This window comes from Sturnira hondurensis, unplaced genomic scaffold, assembly GCF_014824575.4.
Source record: "Sturnira hondurensis isolate 20B ecotype Veracruz unplaced genomic scaffold, ASM1482457v3 Scaffold0006413, whole genome shotgun sequence".
Classification (NCBI taxonomy): domain Eukaryota; kingdom Metazoa; phylum Chordata; class Mammalia; order Chiroptera; family Phyllostomidae; genus Sturnira; species Sturnira hondurensis.
This window is the reverse complement of record NW_028079044.1, coordinates 49,902,650-49,920,629: the sequence shown is the minus strand read 5'-3', so window position 1 is coordinate 49,920,629 and position 17,980 is coordinate 49,902,650. Positions and strand designations below refer to the sequence as shown.

General features: G+C 53.5%; 1 protein-coding gene across 4 annotated transcripts in view; it reads right to left on the bottom strand.

The window, feature by feature from the left end:
• The window catches only part of KHDRBS3 (KH RNA binding domain containing, signal transduction associated 3), a 116,038-nt gene extending 98,308 nt beyond the window's left edge, over nt 1–17,730 (bottom strand). For all 4 annotated transcript variants that reach the window (XR_005066841.1, XM_037048594.1, XM_037048595.1 and 1 more), the window contains exon 1: nt 17,266–17,730. Coding sequence is in view for 3 of the 4 variants with exons in the window: in XM_037048594.1 (XP_036904489.1) it covers nt 17,266–17,353 (88 nt within the window). In the remaining variant the exon portion in view is untranslated. The remainder of the gene's footprint in view (nt 1–17,265) is intronic.
• Between the last annotated feature and the right edge of the window lie 250 nt (nt 17,731–17,980).

The following is a 17,980-nucleotide window of genomic DNA, read 5'->3' as shown; positions in this document are numbered from 1 at the left end:
GACCCTGAAGCCATCTGCTGAATGGCCACCGTGGAGGTGTGTCCCAGAGGCCACCGCAGCAGCCCTCACGGAGTGAACATGTCCTGAAACCCTGCCGTCCCAACTCAGTGCACACAGGGTCCCTGCCTTCAGGAGGGGTCACCCTGCAAAGGGGAGACTCAGGTGAGAAGGAGACTGCAAGCCAGGGTGACAGAGGCTATGGCAGGGGGATGCCACGTGCTGGGAGAGCGGGACAGGACAGCGGGGGTCCTCAATCCAGGGTTCCCAGTGGGCAGCAGACTGGTTTCCTCTAGATGGTGATAAATGAGTTGAGCACATAAGAGGGAGAGGGCGTGTGTGTGCGTGTGTGTGTGTGCGTGTGTGTTTAAATCGGAAAACAGCCCTGGCTGGTGTGGCTCAGCGGACTGAGACCAGGCCTGCGAACTGAGGGGTCCTGGTTCAATTCCCACTCAGAGCACATGCCTGGGTTGAGGGCCAGGCCCCTGAAGGGTGTGCACCAGAGGCCGCCACACATTGATGTTTCTCTCCCTCTCTTTCTTCCTCCCTTTCTCTCTAAAAATAAATAAATAAAATCTTTTTTTGAAAAACTGAAAAACAACAGAACAAAACACAGCCCTGAAAGAGCACGCGGCCCTCATGGATCGCATGGCAAGCACCCGGGCATCACAGAAGGAGGGACAGAGATGTGACAAGATCGGTAAGCGAGGCAGTGAGTAAGTACCATCCTGAGCAATTCACATCTTATCTTGAGGATGTAACACACTAGAGAAAAACTGTATGCAAGGCAATGACTCGACTGGATTTGCCTCTTCAGAAAGATGTGCATTTGCACTGCTTCCTCTTAAAATACAAATCTTGGCAGAGAAGAGTGGTGAGGGGCTAGGAAGCAGACTCGGGCTGATGGGCAGAAATGCACAGCAAGTAAGGACCCAGGTGGGACAATCAGGACAGTTCATTCCCAACACGGGAAGCACCCATTGGTGACGAATCAGCTGTGGACATGACGACGTACAGAACAGGGAAGGCTACCCAGCGTGCAAACCAGTGTCCCCAACTTCCTGATGACCTCAGAAAATGGTGCCAGCAGAGCAAACTAAACACCAAAACACAGCGTTTTAAATGGCAAAGGAAACCACCCAAAACATTAACCGTGACGTCCTCCGACTTGTTGCTCTGTGAGGAGTGAGTGCCCGTGTTTTATTTCCATAAATTATGGGGCACTTTTCCCCATAACCAGCTCTCATCCACCAAGTCTATACGGCATGATTTCTATGTCCCAGGCACGGGAGCAGGTACCAGTCACACCGCTCCACGGAACGGAGGTGGACCAGCCCCGTGAGCGGACAGCCCAGTGAGGGGCACACTCCGGCATCACCAGAAGAGCCTACTTTAAATGTAAATGCAAGAGGGAGGGGAGAGCGAATGTCCTGGACTTGTTCAGTCATTGCTGTAGATTTTCAGCAGATTCCTTACAACTTTCCGTATATAAGATCACGCCATCTCCCAATGGAGTTCATGGTAAGTACCTTCTCCTGTCCAGTCTGGATGCCTTTTGTTTTATTTCCTGTCCCCACCGCCCTGGCTAGAACCTCCAGGACGATGCTGATGAGAAGGGCTGACAGCAGGCATTTCTGTTTGTCCTTGACCTTCCCAAGTGCGATGTTACCTCTGGGTTTTTACACAGACTGCACTGTCAGGTTTGGGGAGTTCCCCCTGTTTCTAGAGTGTTGAGTATTTTTTTTAAGATTTTATTTATTTATCTTAGAGGGGAAGGGAAGGAAAGAGAGAGAGAAATATCAATGTATGGTTTCTCTTGTGCGTCCCCTGACGGGAACCGGGAACTGGCCTGCAACCCAGGCATGTGCCCTGACTAGGAATCGAACCTCGATCGTGTGGTTAGCAGGCCCCCACTCAATCCACTGAGCCACACCAGCCAGGGTCTGTGTTGAGTATTTTTATCACAAAAGGTTGTCAGAATTTGTCAAATGTTTCTGCTTGTATCTATAAAGATGACTGGCTTTTTTCTGTGTTCTATTGATACGGTGCATTAAGTTAATTAATTCTTGCATGCCACACCAACCTTTATTCCTGGATGAATGCCATGTGATCCTGGTGGTTAATCCTCTCTATACATAACTGGATTTGGTTTGCCAGTATTTGCTGAGAATTTTTGTGTTTACATTCATAACAGATATCAGTCTATAATTTTCTTATGATGTCTCTGTCTGATTTGAGAACCAGACAATAATCAGAGTAATAATACAGGTCTCAAAGAATGAGTTGGGACCTATTCCCTCCTCTTCAATTTTTTGGCAGTGTCTCAAGAATTAGTATTAACGGTTTTTTAAATGCTTGGTGGGATTCACCAGGGAAGCCATCTGGGCCCAGGCCTTTCTTTGTGAGCAGGTTTTTACTTACCAATGCAATCTCTTCCCCACTCCACTCAGATTCTCCATTTCCACGTGGGTCAGTTTTGGAGCGTCCTTCTAGGAATCGGTCCATTTCAACCAAGTCATCTAACTTGCGGCATGTGACAGTCCTGAGTCCTTCCTCACACGCCTTTTCATTGTCCTCAACAGTAATGTCTGCTTCTCCATCCCTGACGTTAGTCATTTGAGACTTCTCTCTCTTCTTGTAGTCAATGTAGCAAAAGTTTTATTAATTTTGTTGATGTTTTCAAAGAACCAACTTTAGCTTGATTTTGTTTTTTTTTTCCATTTTTTGATTAGTTTGTATCTAATCTGCATAATTTGCTTCATTCTGCTTGTTTTAGATTTGGGTTTTTTTACCCAGTGTCTTAAGATTTAAGGTTAGGTAATTGGTTTGAGATTTATGTTCACTTTTTAAAAAAGATTTTGTTTGTTTATTTTTAGAGAGAAGGGAAGGAAAGGAGAAAGAGAGGGAGAGAAACATCAATGTGTGGTTCCCTCTCACGTGCCCCCTACTGGGGATCTGGCCTGCAACCCCAGCATGTGCCCTGACTAGGAATTGAACTGGTGACCCTTTGGTTCCCAGCCCGCACTCAATCCACTGAGTATGTTCACTTTTAACATAGATGTTCATACCTATAACTTTGCCTCTAAGCAGCTGCATTAGCTGCACCCCATACATTTTTGAACGCCGTGTCTTCATTTTCATTCTGCCCAAAATATTTTCTACTTTCCCTGGTGATTTCTTCTTATTCAACTCACTGGTTATTTAGGAGTCTGTCGATTTTCACGTAGTTGTGAATTCCCCAAACTTCTTCTGTATTGAGTGCTAATCTCACTGTGGTCAGAGAGCGTCCTTTGCATGATTTCAATACTTTAAAGTGTACTAAGGCTGTTACATGGAGTAGCACATGATCTCCCACGGACAACGTTCCACACGCACTTGAGAAAAGTGTGCCTTCTGCCTTTAGGGAGATGTGTTCTGTAGATGCCCTGGCTGGTATAGCTCGGTGGACTGAGTGCCGGCCCGTGAGCCGAAAGGGTGCCAGTCTGATTCCCAGCCAGGGCACAGGCCTGGGTTACAGGCCAGATACCCTATCAGGGGCATGAAAGAAGTGACGGATTGATGTACCTCTCACACCTGGATGTTTCTCTCCCTTTCTCGCTCCCTTCCCCCTCTCTCCAACAATAAATAAAATATTTCCTAAAAAATGTGTTCTGTAGATATCTGCTGGGTCTCTCCGGCTCCCACTGTGTGGTGGAGGCTTCTATTCCCTTCCCAATCTTCTCCTTCTGCCGTGCCCTTCTTCTAAAAGGGTGCTGTACTCTCCTACTATTACTGGTAAGCAGCCGTCATCACTTAAGGACACTGTATGAGTTTTCTGTTGCCATTGGAACTATTCGCCACAAACCTAAGGGCCTAAATAAAACAGCACCACGCAACTCGGTCATGCTGGAGGTCAGAGGTCTAAAACAGGCACCCAGGGCAGCGCTTCTTACTAAGGCTCCGGGGAGCATCCCTTTCCCAGCGTCCTCCATGGAGTGCTCCTCCCCTGGCCCCAAATGGAAGGAGGCAGGAAAAACGATTTGCTGCAGCTCATGGGTCGAAGGCCTGTGGCCACAGTTCTTTCATAATCAGAAGGTGCCTCTGCCTGGAATGTCATCTCCGTACCCGCCAGTACCCCCAGGACGCTCTCAGGTGAGGGAAGGCCCCTGTCTGGTAGCAAGATCCTCGTTCAGGATGGAGACTGGCCTGACCACTACCTGCCGGTGAGGCAGACCTAACCAGAGACATTCGCAAAGAAAGCAGCCATTTCAGCTTATGCTTGATGGTGAGAACCGAAACCACAAAGCATATCATTTAAATCTGAAATCTACTGGGAGAGGATGAGCCGACTCAAAGTCAATTTGGACGACTTGTGGTCACTGATGAAGAAAAGCCATCGGGAGGGTAAGCTCCGCAGACAGCCCGGCGGTGATAAATGCTCCCACCACCTTCCAGCTCTCTTCCCCGCAAAGGGCTCTCCGCCAAGGGCTGGCGGCTCCGGCTTCCAGAATCCCCAGACACCCCACTTTGCCTAGTCATCACAGGCAGTGGCAAAGTTTAAGCTCTCTACTGCAGAGAAATGCATCATTTTTAAAAAGCTTTTAAAGTAAGCATTTTAAGTGTAATTCACACTGAAGGAAACCCAGACCCTCGGTGAATTCAGTTACCTTAATGAAGAAAAGAACACAGAGGGAGTCCCTTTCCTGTCCCCAAGCCTCCCATGCTGGCGTGGCCACACGGGCTCCTTCCTCTCCCGGTTCTGCGCACTCTCCCCGGGGCAGTCTCATCCTTGACCATGGCTTCCGACACAAGGCAACGCGTCTTCAGTGAGCGCAGACACATGTACCACTGAAGTACGCAACTCAAGAGACTCCTCTCCCCGCCTCGTTCGGCATCCCAGTGATCTTCCGCAAACACACAACTGACCGTGCCCCGCGCCCGCTCTGAGCCCTCTGGCGGAGCCCCAAACCTGAACATCCATCCACGCGCCTCGGCCGCCTGCAGGCCCTGCCCGCTGAGTCCTGCTTTCACCTCACGTTCAGACAGACTGACAGAGGGGCTTCCACTTGTCCATTCAACAGGCACTGAGCGCTGACCGTGTGTTGGGTGCTGTTCTGGGCACGGGGCAGCCGGCGGGGAGTGGAAGCCCGGCCTCAGCGGCCTGGAGTCTGGTTACACTCAGTCTGCCACATCTTCCCGGAATCTGGGAGGTAGGGAGTATTGTGTCTGTCTTAACAAACTGAAGGCAAGGGAGTGCAGACTGCTGAGCGTGTGTGCCCAGGTCCAAACGTTCTTCCAGAGCAGGGGGGGCTTCCCTTGGGTCTGCGCCCCAAACCCGCAGGTGCAGGGTGCACGTGTCGGGCACACCTGCCTGAGAAATGGCAACCTCTCCTCCCAGTTGGTAGCCAGCCACTCAAGTTCAAAACAAAACAAAACAAAACCCTCTTCCATCGTCCTTCACCAAAGCATCCTGAGACAGGGATGGCCCTGGTGCTCTGAGAAGACACTGAGACCAGGGGACCCTTCCTTCCAGCCCCGCTCTTGAGGGCCTGCGTCTCCCAGGCACTGTGCTGACTCCAAAGAAGCCAGTGTCCCCAACAGAAGGAGCGTGGACTCCAGTGACCAAGGTCGCCCCGACAAATCACTGTCACCTCCAGTGTGGACCAGGCGGTGACGGATGTGCAGAGGAGGCACTGTGGGTGCTGGAGACACACTGAGGGGATGGGTAGGGCTTGCTCCTCCGTGCCAGACGGAGCCCAGCAGGCTGCAGGGGCGTCCACGGCTTATTATGGGGACAGAGACTCCGGGAAGCCACCTGACTCTCGTCATAGCGCAGGTCGGTCTCACTCTGCAGCCCAAGGTGTCTCTACGACCACACCAGGCCTGTCTCCCTGGGATGAAGCAGAGCTCCGGCTCTGATACCTCAGGGATTCGTCTGCCTTACAGCGCGTACCACCCTGTACTACCAACGACTCCTAGCCTGGCCACTCCCCCTGGAGCAGGAGTGCCAGCCAGGTGGGGCCCCGCCTAGTCTGGGCCGCACTCCCTCCTGAGGGGGAACTGGGCACGCTGCAGGCCAGGGGGAAAGACCAGGACGCACGCCCTCCCTGCCTTCTCCTGATGGCTTCCCAGAAGTCTGGACCGAGAATTCCCCAAGGGCTCTCTGGGTGGGGGATCTGCCCAGCAGATTTCCCCACCCCTGGGCCACACCCCCCACTCCCTGAGCCTAAACAAGCTTCCCACTCCTCACCCTTTCTCAGAAGTCACCTGGGGCCCTGACAAAGGCTGGTGAGCCGCACACTGACACAGCCACACGCTGACACAGGTTTTGTTTTGTTTTGTTTTTTAATGTAAATTCTTTTTTTAAAAAGATTTTATTTATTTATTTATCTTTAGAGGGGAAGGAGAGAGGTAGAGAAACATCAATGTATGGTTGCCTTTCGTGCGTCCCCTTCTGGGAGTTGGCCTGCAGGGAACCTGCCTGCAACCCAGGCATGTGCCCTGACTGGGAATCAAACCTCGATCCTCTGGTTCGCAGGCCTGTGCTCAATCCACTGACCTACACCAGCCAGGGCCTAACACAGGTTTTCAATAAATGCTGCAGCCACAGCCAGACCCCGCACGCTGCCTGTGCCCACGCACAGTTCGTGGGACCATGCTCACTCGGTCGCGTACCACCTACACCTGCTCACTGCACTACAACAGCTCCACTGAGTAGAAGGGACAGCCCAGGAAACATTCACTAGCCGGCCATTCGCAGAGACCGTCTGCTGGCCCTGGGCTGAGCGCTGCACACGGAAACAGAGGCCACACACCACTGACACGGGGCCCCCTCCTGGCTCCGTCCAGAGAAAGGCTCCGGAGACAAGACACCGCCACCCAGGCCCTGGTTCCTGAGTCACCCCACCCTGCGCAAGACGGCGGGCTCCAGGCCCGGCAGGCCAAGTACAAGGGAGCCCAAGACAAAGAGTGGTTAGAATGTTTACATCAAAGGAAATGTCCAGGCTGAGCCTGTCGACAGGACCCGGGAGCCAGGGTAAAGGGCTCCCGATGGCCAAACCCGAGACCAGCTCAGCGCCGATTTACACGGTGAGCGTGGAAGGGTCACGACCGGCTGAATTACAGAGGAGTCCCTGAACTTACACAGACCGAGGGAGGGAGACAGGAAAGAAAAAATGAAAACGTTCCCTCTCAGCAGAATGTCGACCCGTAAATGTAGACGGAATGGCTGCCTTAGAAAATCTCTGTCTTATGACCATGGCAGTAATAATTAACTCAGGCAAGAATCATTAACGGGAGCTAAAATTGGTGCGGAGGAGTGTGATGAGGAGCGAGTGTTCACGTGGCCTCAGAGTACCTCCCCACAGAAGCACAGGCGATGAGTCACTTTATCGTGGGGACAAGCACCCCCGCTAGCGGAATGACTGAACGTAACGGGCCCCAGTGACACAGCGGCGGTGCCCCCCGAGGGCTGCACCGAGGAGGACACCCCACCACAGGGCACTTCCTGCCCAAAGAGAGAAGGACACGAATCCAATCTCCCGGAAACACCGGCCAGTCCCAACTCAGAGTCCACAAGAAACCGGCCCGTGCCGCATTCCACACTGCGGTGCGGCAGGCACAGGAAGACAGAGCCCGTCTCCCGAATTAAGTAAGACCCTAAAGACGCTCGACGGCCGAGGGCGCGCGTGGACCCTGTAAAAGACGAGACAGAACGTGGGGCAGAGTGAGCCCGTGGGCCGAGGACCAGATAAAGCCCCCACGCCATCATGGACCCCTTGCTCCATTGTAACTGCGGCTACACAGGGCAGGCCCTGACACCCGGGCACTGCACACCAGGGTGTCTAGTATTCAGAGCACCGAGGGACACACCCACCCAACTCCCAAACGCACTGTGAAAACGCACATCCCGGGAGAAGGGCAAAGCAGACGTGAGAAAATGCCAACAAGCGGGGGCACCGGGTCCTGGGCACCGTCCTTCTAAGCCTTCTAGAAGCTTACAATTGTTCCGGTTACGTACCTTAATGCCAGGAAGAAGCCGATGCATTCTTCCACCACAGCACTGAACACACTCTCGCTCCAAGTTTCCTCACTCCGTGGTTACCCTCCCACCGGGTCAGAAATCCCTTGATGAGAAATTAAGATGATGATGATGGTGATGAAGGGGCAGCGACCACTTACTCTGTCCTATTGCAGGCCAGGCCCAACACTAAGTAACTCTTCACACGACTCACTCAGACTCCACAAAAACTCAAGAGGCTTTATCTTGTTTTGATCGCCATTTTGCAGACATGGAAACCGAGGCTGAGAGGGGTCCCCACATCCAAGGGGCCGGGCTGAGATGTGAACTCAAGACTCGACTGACTTAAAACTGCGTCCTTAGCCCCCACCCCCCTTTTCAGGAAGCAGCCAATCATACCTCAGCATCATTTTTAGGTCTCTGCGGTTTGCACATAGTAGGTAAACAAAAGAAGAGAGGGGCTTTTCCTAAGTATCTTTCTTCTGTTTCCATTCGCTGAGGACACCCACACTGAAAACAGGGGTGGAGGGGGCACGGGGAGGTGGGAGAAAGCCAACCCTGAAAAGTATCACCAGCAGGCGATACCGTGCACTGACATATGAAATTCAGACCGAAAAGATAACATGTGCGGAAGAGAAACATACATGCGTAATAAAACCTCCTGTTCCATACAAGTGTATTCTGTATGTTAACAATGCACAGCCAAAGTAAGCAAATGTAAATCACGTAGATATTAAGAATGCAGAGTACGACGAGACAAACGTAAATCACTGTCATCGCACCCTAGTGACAGCCCGGGAGGCAGGCTGCCCGCCCCACCCAGGGGAAGGACACAGGCCCAGGAGCCGCGGGCCCGATGCTCTGCCCAGCTCTGCCCAGCTCTGCCCAGCTCTGCAGCGCAGACCCTCCTCAGTACTGACCGAGTAAACGAGAAAAACGAAAGCCATCTCAGTGAACGCTCTAGAGCGCTGTGGGCTCTGAAACAACAAACACGACCGTGGCTTTGTCCAAACCCAGGTTTCCTGCCTGGGACCGACCGAGTCCCTGAGCCCACGCGAGTCAGGAAACAACAGGAGGAGGCGGGCATTTCCACACCAGCTTTTGTCACTTTCATCTGCCTCCTTGCACGAAGCAGAGCATCTTACACACTTCTGTGCGAGAAACTGTCGGGAGGGACTGTGACTTCCTCCAGGGAAACGAACAGAGTGCGAAAGCAGCACACGTGAGCTGGGCTACCCCGACGCTCTCCTGGAGAAACGTGTTTCAGTCCAGGGCCCTCAGAGCAGTTTCTCAGGGCACCGCAGACTGAGGCGTGGGGGCTCTCCCTCCCCCCAGCCTCCCGCTGCCCCTCTGCAGAAGGAGAACAGCAAAACACCTTCGCAGGCTTGAAGGAAGTCCTGATTTTCCCCAAATGCTCCCTACACAGCAGGCCTCTTAATATATCACAAGTACGAACGATTAATATCAAAACGTGAACATCAAAAGCCAAGCAAACTTGCGGACTGAGGGAGCAGCCAGGAGGGCGGACCAAGAGGGCACCCGCCTACGCGGAGCGCCATCTAGTGGACAGAGAGCGGCATGCACGTGGCGTAAACACTGAAACACATGAATAAGGAAAAATGATGCAGATGAAAACTGCCCCTGCTCCTCTCCATTCTAATTTCTCCATGGGAGCCTGAACCAGCAGTGACCCCAAATGTAAGATTTACAGCAACAAGAGAGATCAAAAAGGGTGACCTTGCATGCTCGTGCTCTTTATCACACTAAGGAAGAGCAACCATGACACGCCAGAATACCTTTCCAGGTCCTTGAAAGAGCAAGGGGCTGATTGGTGAGAAGCTATGGAAATGTGCAGCTTACCGATGCAGAGGATGCAGAGGAAGGCACCCTGAGCTTGTAGAGAGGCGCTGCTGAGTGTCCAGACGCGTCTGAGATGTGCAGCCATGAACCTGGGTATGGAAGCTTCGCTGGCTAATTCTAGCATCAGGGGCCGAGCGCTGGACCGGCTTCACAAAAACCCGTTGGCACTGCCGCTGACTCTGTGCAGGCTATTAATGAGAGACGCCTCCTAAAGAATGGGCCTCTCCATCCACAGTTCTGGGACTGGAAAACCAAAATCATCCTAGTAACATACAATTACCACAAGGGATGAAGCCTGATGCTTTACATATTAAATTAGTTTTGTAGACTTTTTGTCTGGAAAGTGACTCAGGCCACTCCATGAAATGTGCTGTTAACTGTTTCTGAAGCACCTATTGGGTGTGAAACTCTGTACCTGTCGAAAACAGCCCTACAGGGAGGTATAAGGTCCCAGTACATAGATGGGGAAACTGAGATGCCAAGAAATGAACTTGCCCGGGTTACTGACTGGAAGGCTGTCGCCGCCCACAATTGCACGGCCCCTTCTGCACCAGCTCTCCCCTTGGTAAGGAGGCTGCTTCCCACAAAAATGCCAACCGCCAGACCTCCCATGCTGCCGCTGGTCACCAAGTCCCTGCCCTGCTTTGTCACACCACTGGCTGCGCCCCTCTGTGCGGCATCTGCCCTGCTCACAGGTCACCCGTCCAAGACCATAGCAGAGAATCTCCCAGAGAATTCGGGCATGAAACTCCAGCCTCGGTGAGAGCTCTGCCTCCACTCACTCCTCACAGGTGAGCTGTGGAGGTGGGCGGACGCAAGTCTGACCCTGGGTCATGGCTTAGCAGCTGCCGGACCTCACATAAATTATCTGACCTTCCTGCCCTCTGTTTTCTCATCTGTAAGATAAGGCAAAATGATTCACTCTTTTAAGACTGTCCAGGAACTAAATGGAATAATGTACATAGAGCATCTAACCCAGAACAAGCTCTTGATGAACGAATGTTAACTGCTAACACCAGTGACTGCAAGGTCAGTATATTCAAACGGCCCCCCTTGGAAAGCCCGCGGCACTGTCTGTGGGAATGTGCTCCTGCACGCTCCTGACACACTTTTTTTTTCTTTTCAGAGCCTATTTTTAGAAGACAGAGAATCTCTAAACATGCCATAAACGGACTCTAAATCCCTGATATCACACTGTCCATCGCTTCCGTGCCGAGCAGAGCACCCAAACACTCCTCCAAGAGGTGCCTTCAGCCCAGACCGACCGGCACCACTTACTAACTCTCCGGATAGCAGGGACTCCCACCCTCTCCCGGACTGTGGACGTGCACGTGAATAAACCCCCTCCCCAAATGCTCACTCGAGACTGAAGTGAGCTGCCAGAGAGCACAGCGGCGTGGCAAGCTTGCCTTCTGGTGAAACATGTTTTCTGGAACTTCTTTTAAAAATGCATCCTCCCATCGGAAATTCCTGCCTGGCTTCCACTCTAATGAAACTTAGACTCAAAAACAAACAGCAACGTTAAGTTCTGTCTTTTCATCTCTTCTGAGCCTAGCTTATCAAAACACTGCAGACAGACGTGGGTTAAAATTTCAGCACGATTAAGCTGTGCACCTTGACGAGGCGAGTCCCTTTAAGTCTCTGAGCCCCGGGTGGCTGGTTGGAAAAAAACAGATGAAACCCCCTACCTTGCAGGTCATGTTGGGGTCAGAGAGGAGGCACAGGAAGCACCTGGCCCAGAGGGGCCCTCAATTTGGCAGCTCCGATTATAATCTTTATGCCTGATGATGCTTAGAACACTCAGCTTCTGTTCTACTGGTAACAAATGTAAACCCTGCCAACGTCCCTGGGAAGGAAGGCACCGACAGGCCAAAGGGCGCGGACACCCAGGATGCTGCTGGCATCAGCCCCACTCTGTCAATCGCTCCCGTGTCAGGGGTCTGCCCGGCACCCAAGACGGAGCTGCTCCTGCAGGTAAGAAGGCTTATTTGGCACTCGACAAGGGCCTCCAGATTTCTGGCTTGGGTCTGTGGTGAGAAATGTCATTAGGGCTTCGAGGAAGGAGAGCTAACTGCATTAGAGCGCACAAGCTGAACGAGTTCCCCGAGAAAGACTAAAGTAAACAATCACCAGACTCAAAGCCAGCGCCCACATCCTCTCACCCCTCCCAGGAGGGAGCCCTGACTTCCAGGCCGCCCTTCTCAGGTGTGGGTGGTTCGCATCCACAGAAGACCTGCTTCCCGTCCTCCCTCCGCCCAGCTCAGGTGCTCCAACTTCCCACTGAGCAACGCTCTTCCTTGACCACCAACTACACTAATTCTCCTTCCTATAGGATCACTGAAACCTGGTGCTGAAAGGAAGGTGGGCGTGGACAACTGCCTAGTGCTGACGAGGGGCGGGCCCTGGACCATGACTGATGGGAGATGCTGAAGAAGCAGTGAAGTCAGGCCAGGAGGAGCCCACGCCCTCCGCCCTCCCGGGGAGGACCAGAGACCCCAGGAGCAGAGTGATGAGAACCGGCAGCTAGGGGGACCAGAAAACGGGCAATGTAGCCCATCCGGGTACCTTAGGGTGGGAATTTGAATGACTGAGTATAAAAAATGGTGCTGTATAACTTATCTGTCAATTCCAGCACAGGCAACAGAGAACAGAGCAAACAGCTCACGAGAGGCTGGGGTTTTCCTCTGTCTGTCCTGAACTACCTGCCCCATCGCAGTGTGCCCTGAACCTCCAAGGACCCCGTGGCACACTGAAAGAGCAAGGTGCCAGAGGACAGAGCTTGAGCCTCCATTTAGACCTTTGCTAAGAACGTCCCCGCAGGTAAGTCACTTGGGCTTTTGGCATCTTGGCTTCTACGACTGAAAAAAGACCTCGACACATCCGAGCTGTCGCCGTAGGAACTCACACACCGAGAGGCGGCTCGAAGTGTCCCTCGGCTGACGCGGCTCGATCTAAGCCTCTGGCCACCACACGTAATAAGAAGACAGCTAAATGGCTAGTGAGACATTCCTCAGGACTATAGTGGAGGCGTCTGTAAACTTAAAACTCGCTGGAGCTAACGCCCCCGGGCATGGGAGCCTGTCTGCTGAGCTGGACAGTGTGCTTCCCTCCACCGGCGGGACCCAGCGGGACCCAGCGGGACCCAGCGGGACCCAGCGGGACCCAGCAGGGCAGGGTCTCAGCACGCTCGGTACCGAAGCCCAGGCATGGAGGCGTGGTAACGCATGGCCACCAGGTCACTGTGAATTGTGACCCACTAAAGAAAAGTCAGAAAGGGATGCTCCACAAGTGTGAGTCATCCCACGAATCCCTACACAACTACACACCGAATAAGCACTTCCTCCTCGGGGTGAAAGCGCCCCACCTGAACAGTGCTTTGCCACTGTCATCCACTCCACGCACCTCACGACATTCAGGCAAATCAAGTGTTTTCCAAAGAAAGGGATTCGCAGATGTTAAACTCTGACCCCTGGGCTTTGCTACATGGAGCTGCACACAGGGCAGAGTCAATGCCCCCCTTTATACAACGCTGCCCCCGGCATGTACCCTGAGTGACACCAAGTCCGAATATTAGAGAAATCGATGCCATCGGAACATTCACTGTAAAATACGGACGAAAAGAACTCCGTCGATCTGGACACCAGGAGGCCGCCTCCTCCTGTCTCCTTTGTTCTCTCCCTCTGCTCACGGCCCCCTTCAGCGAACTCGGCAGCGAACCAGCCACCAATCCATACATGATACCCGATAATTAAAAATACAGGGTTATGTAATCTTATTTAATGGTGACTTGGCTTGTATTGAAAACCATCCAAAGGCATACCAAGAGCTGGATTAAATTATAATGCGTAAGACATTTCTGAAGATGGTTTTTAGTTGGAGTCAGCACATCCCCTACCAGCAAATATAATATAAAATACGGAGCAGGGCTTTCATCTCCAATTAACCTCCTTGGCAAGAACCTGCAGTGTCGATTCAAGGCAGAGGCACCTGTGTATGTGGGGGAGGGGTGGGGAGGGTGGGGGAGGGGTGGGGAGGGTGGGGGAGGGGTGGGGGTGGGAAGAGAAGAGCAAAGCCTATTTTCTTTGATTTGGTTTCACACCAAGTAAGCATTACCCACTACTTCTGGTTTAAAAAAAAAAAGTAGTCACTATTTGGGCGGTGGAGGGAAGGAGAGCCTGCTATGCTGAGAAAATAAAAATAAAAGTCAGTCCCCTTTAAGGCCCATCAGAAAACCCAAGCCCGGAAAAAGTGTGGAAGCCGACCTCTGTTCTCAGGATCCCGTATCTCCACGTCCTCCCTGCTCGCGTTTTGACTTAAAGATTGTTAGGGAAAAAGTAATTCAGCTAGAAAAGTTGATCGATGTTAACCAAGCCTTACTATTTCCAAAGTGACAACCCCTCGTTTATAAACTGTCCCATTGTCACCAAGTGCTGCTGGCTGGTCAAGGGAGGGCTGGATCCCAAAGCGCCTCTGGGCGAGCCCTGGAGCCCTGCTGGGGGAATCTACCGTGAGCGTCCGCTCCGTCCCAGAAGAACCACCAGACACATACAGAAAGAAGGAATTTGGGGAAAATCCAGAGAAGTCAACTGGCAGCAAGTGTGTTAATTATGTCAATGTCTGCAGGTTTGAAATTAGCATGTGCAAGGACTCGGTTCCATCTTTTGGGGGAGACACAAGCGGTGAGAAGAATGACCTTAGAGAGAGAGGGCCGGGCTCACCGTGAAGCCACCTCAGCTGCCTGCAAGCGCGTGGAGCAGAGCCCTCAGCTCCCTCCCCTGGCAAATGGAGATGTCCATGTCAGCCTCCCAGGGGTGCCAGTGTGAGAACTGAACCAGACAGCAGGAGCCTCGAAGCCACGTGGAAACTTGAAAGGACCCTGCAGACCTGAGGGGGCGTCAGCCTTCGGAGCTGCTCTGTCTATGAACGCGGCCCGGATCCCGCTCAGCACTCGGGTGAAAGATTCGCGCGGCCGACACCTCATCGCAGTACCGGCTGGCGCCAGAATACCGATTCCAGGATGGAGATCCGGAATGGCCTCTGAAAACAGAGTTTCCTTTAGAGGAAGACAGTCAGAAATACAGCTCCCTAAGATCTCAAATGCTCCCCTCTAGCCAATAACAAGATGATTGTCAGATTCAAGATTGAAGCTTGCTAATAACCATTCCCATTCAGACTTAAGACATTTTTAGAAATGCACTTGTAACTCCGCAGTCACATAACAGCATAATTAATATTTTAAATGACAGAGCTTTGCATTCTGGGTATCAGCCTATGATTTAAGGGAAAAACCTTTTAGTCTGAAGTAATCTAAATTAACAGTAATAAGAGCATATGAGTAGCTCTTTGCTTCCTTCACATAACTGTTCAATGTGAGACTGTACTTCTTACAAGAATTACATTTTTAATGGAAAATTAAGGTGATCAAGTTTAACAGGTCTTTAAAAACCACACTAAATGTCAACATCGTCCAATACACGTTTCAACTAACTGGAAGCCATGAGCCCCAGTAAAAACAAAGAAGCCAAAAGAACTTGGAAGGTTTGGGCAACGCAGTCCCATGGCAGCACAGCCCAGAAAAATAGTCCTGACTTTTAAAACAGCTCATTAAACTCTCAGTTAAACTGCCTCCTTAACTGAGTACAAGGTAACTTTGATTCAGCCTCTCCGGTCGGAAAAGCTCACTCGATCCCACTGTCCAGAACACTTCTAATGCCGCTGACCTCCCACGCCGCGCAAAGACATTTTCTTTCACAGAAATGACAGCCCGGCAGGCAACAAAAGACATGGGAACCAGAAAGAGCCGGGAGTGCCGACCTAACTGGGGAGCTTCTGCGAAGAGCATGGGTTTTGAACTTGGATTCTTGCCCCTCATTTAAGAAGGCTTGCCTCTTACTTTCTCACAAGCCCATTCGATTAAAGAAATCACAATGAGCCTACAAGTACAGTGACAAGGGAAAGCTTTGTAAGCCGATCCCTGTTCCACAATTCACATGTTCTCAGGGACAGGCGGTCTCTCTCCGCTGCCACCATCAGCCACCACGTACTCCACGAGGAAGAACTGGCTGCACTAGGCAAACACCGGAGGTCACTGTTTTAAAGCGCAGATACCTACCTACAAACCAAATACGTCTGCTCATCTTTCATTTCCCACAATGAAAGAGCCAGAGCCAGCGCTGAGCCCAGCCAACCGGATTTACCTCCGGAACTACAGACTGTCACTGCAGAGTGATCCACGCCAAAGGTGACAGATCGGACTGGACAGGGAGCCTGCCCTCCCCCGGAGGAAAAGCAGACCAGTGGCCCCCAAACCCTTCTCATCTGAAACACATACTCCAGGCACAGGAGGAGCGCAGAACGGCTCCAGGGAAGGAAGACTTAATTTACCTTCCATCCGGGAAGAGACCTCCGGCTGCTGGAGGAATGAGACAGGGAATGCTGTCCTGCGTGGGCTCACTTCTGTCGAGCCCCTGTACCCGGGTCCTGTACTTCCCAGGGCTGCTCGCACCCTGAGTTAGCTAGAGTGGTGCTAAAATGTCACCAGCCACTAAGATTCCCTGGCCAGTGTTCCGAGCCAGCCACCGATGAGGGTCCCCTACCCAGCTCTTCCCAAAATGAGGACCGAAGAGCGGAGAGGGGCTCTTGTGCCAGCCTCTGCCCCCCTCCTGCCCCTTCCCAGAGCCAGCCTCAAGCAGCACTTGTCATGACTCCCTGACCCCCAGGGAGAGCAGACTACCCACTCCCCCCACCAGGGCTGCGGGAGCCCAGACCTGGGAGAAGCGAAGGGGTGGGAGAGGAAACCGGGCTCTGCCACTAGGACCCATGGGTCCTTCTCCAAAGTGGGTCCCCTTACCCAAAGGGGACCACTCCTCCATGGTCTTCAAACTTCGCTAACAATCGGAGCACCTGCCCCTTCACCTCTTCTGCATCTGATCCCCTCAATCCCTTCCATTTTCCTCCAGCTGCTTTTCCAGGTCCTTACCCAAACCAACACGAGTTCCCCGAGCCCTCTCACTCTCCTCTTCCAAAGACATAATTCAACCACCGCCCCAGCAAAGCCCCCAGATGTTCTTTGTCCTCTACCCAGAAGTTTCCCTTGGGTATCCTCCGAGTCCCCAAGAATTGCCTTCAAGTCTCGTGCGAACGCCCAGCCTTCTCCTTCCAAGTCTCCCAAATTCACATCTCGGGCTTTCCCTAGGTGTCCCATATTCTCCCGGATCCCCACCCAAATGCCCCCAGATCGCTACCTGGGAACCCCGAGTCACTGCGAGGTCCATTTCCAGCCAACCCCTCCAGCCCCCTCATTCCTACTCGGTCCGGACCCTCCCTTGTCCCCAAGTCCCCGGGAAGCCACTCCTCTGGCCCCCGAGGGCCGCGGGCGACATTAAAGGGCCGGCGGCGCGTGCCCTCACCTTGGTTCACCAGCCGCAGAGCGTGGGTGAAGGAGGGGTCCAGGGAGTCCTTCTCCGCCATGAGCTCTGGCAGGTACTTCTCCTCCATGCTCGCCGGCCGCTCGGGCCCGGGACGCGGACTCGAAGCGGGCGGGCAGCGACAGCCCCGCAAACCCCGACCGCGCCGCGGAACCCGGGCCGGACGCCGCGGCCGAGCCAAGCCGGGAAGTCGGCCCGGCGGTGGCGGCACGGGGCGGATACCGCCCGTGCAGCTCCGGTTCCCGGGGGTGTCCGCCCGCTTAGTGCCCCGCGCTGGCGGCCGCTCCTCCCGCACGCGGCCCCGCGCTCCCGCACTAGGCGCAGGGGGCGCGGGCCGGCGAGATCAGCGGGCCCTCGGGCGAGCGGCGCGCTCGGCGAGCTTCTGGCAGTCCGGGCGAGCCCCGCCAGCCGCCACCGCCGGCGCCCCACTCAACTGCGACCCGCACGCCGCGCGCCGCCCCGCGCTCTCTGAGCCGCGGCGCCGAGCGCCCGGCCCCGCCCCCCACCGCCCCCCGCCGCCCCGCCCCACCGGTCCCGCACGCCGCGCCTGCGCGCTGCGCCCCCGCCCCACGCCCGAGGTTCTACGCCCAGCTGCTCCGGGTCTGGGCCGCCGGGTGGGGCCGGTTAGGCTGGGCTGCTAGTCGGCAAGATGGGGGCGTCCTGGGCGCCTTCTTCCTGCCCGGGTGCTCTTCTCCGG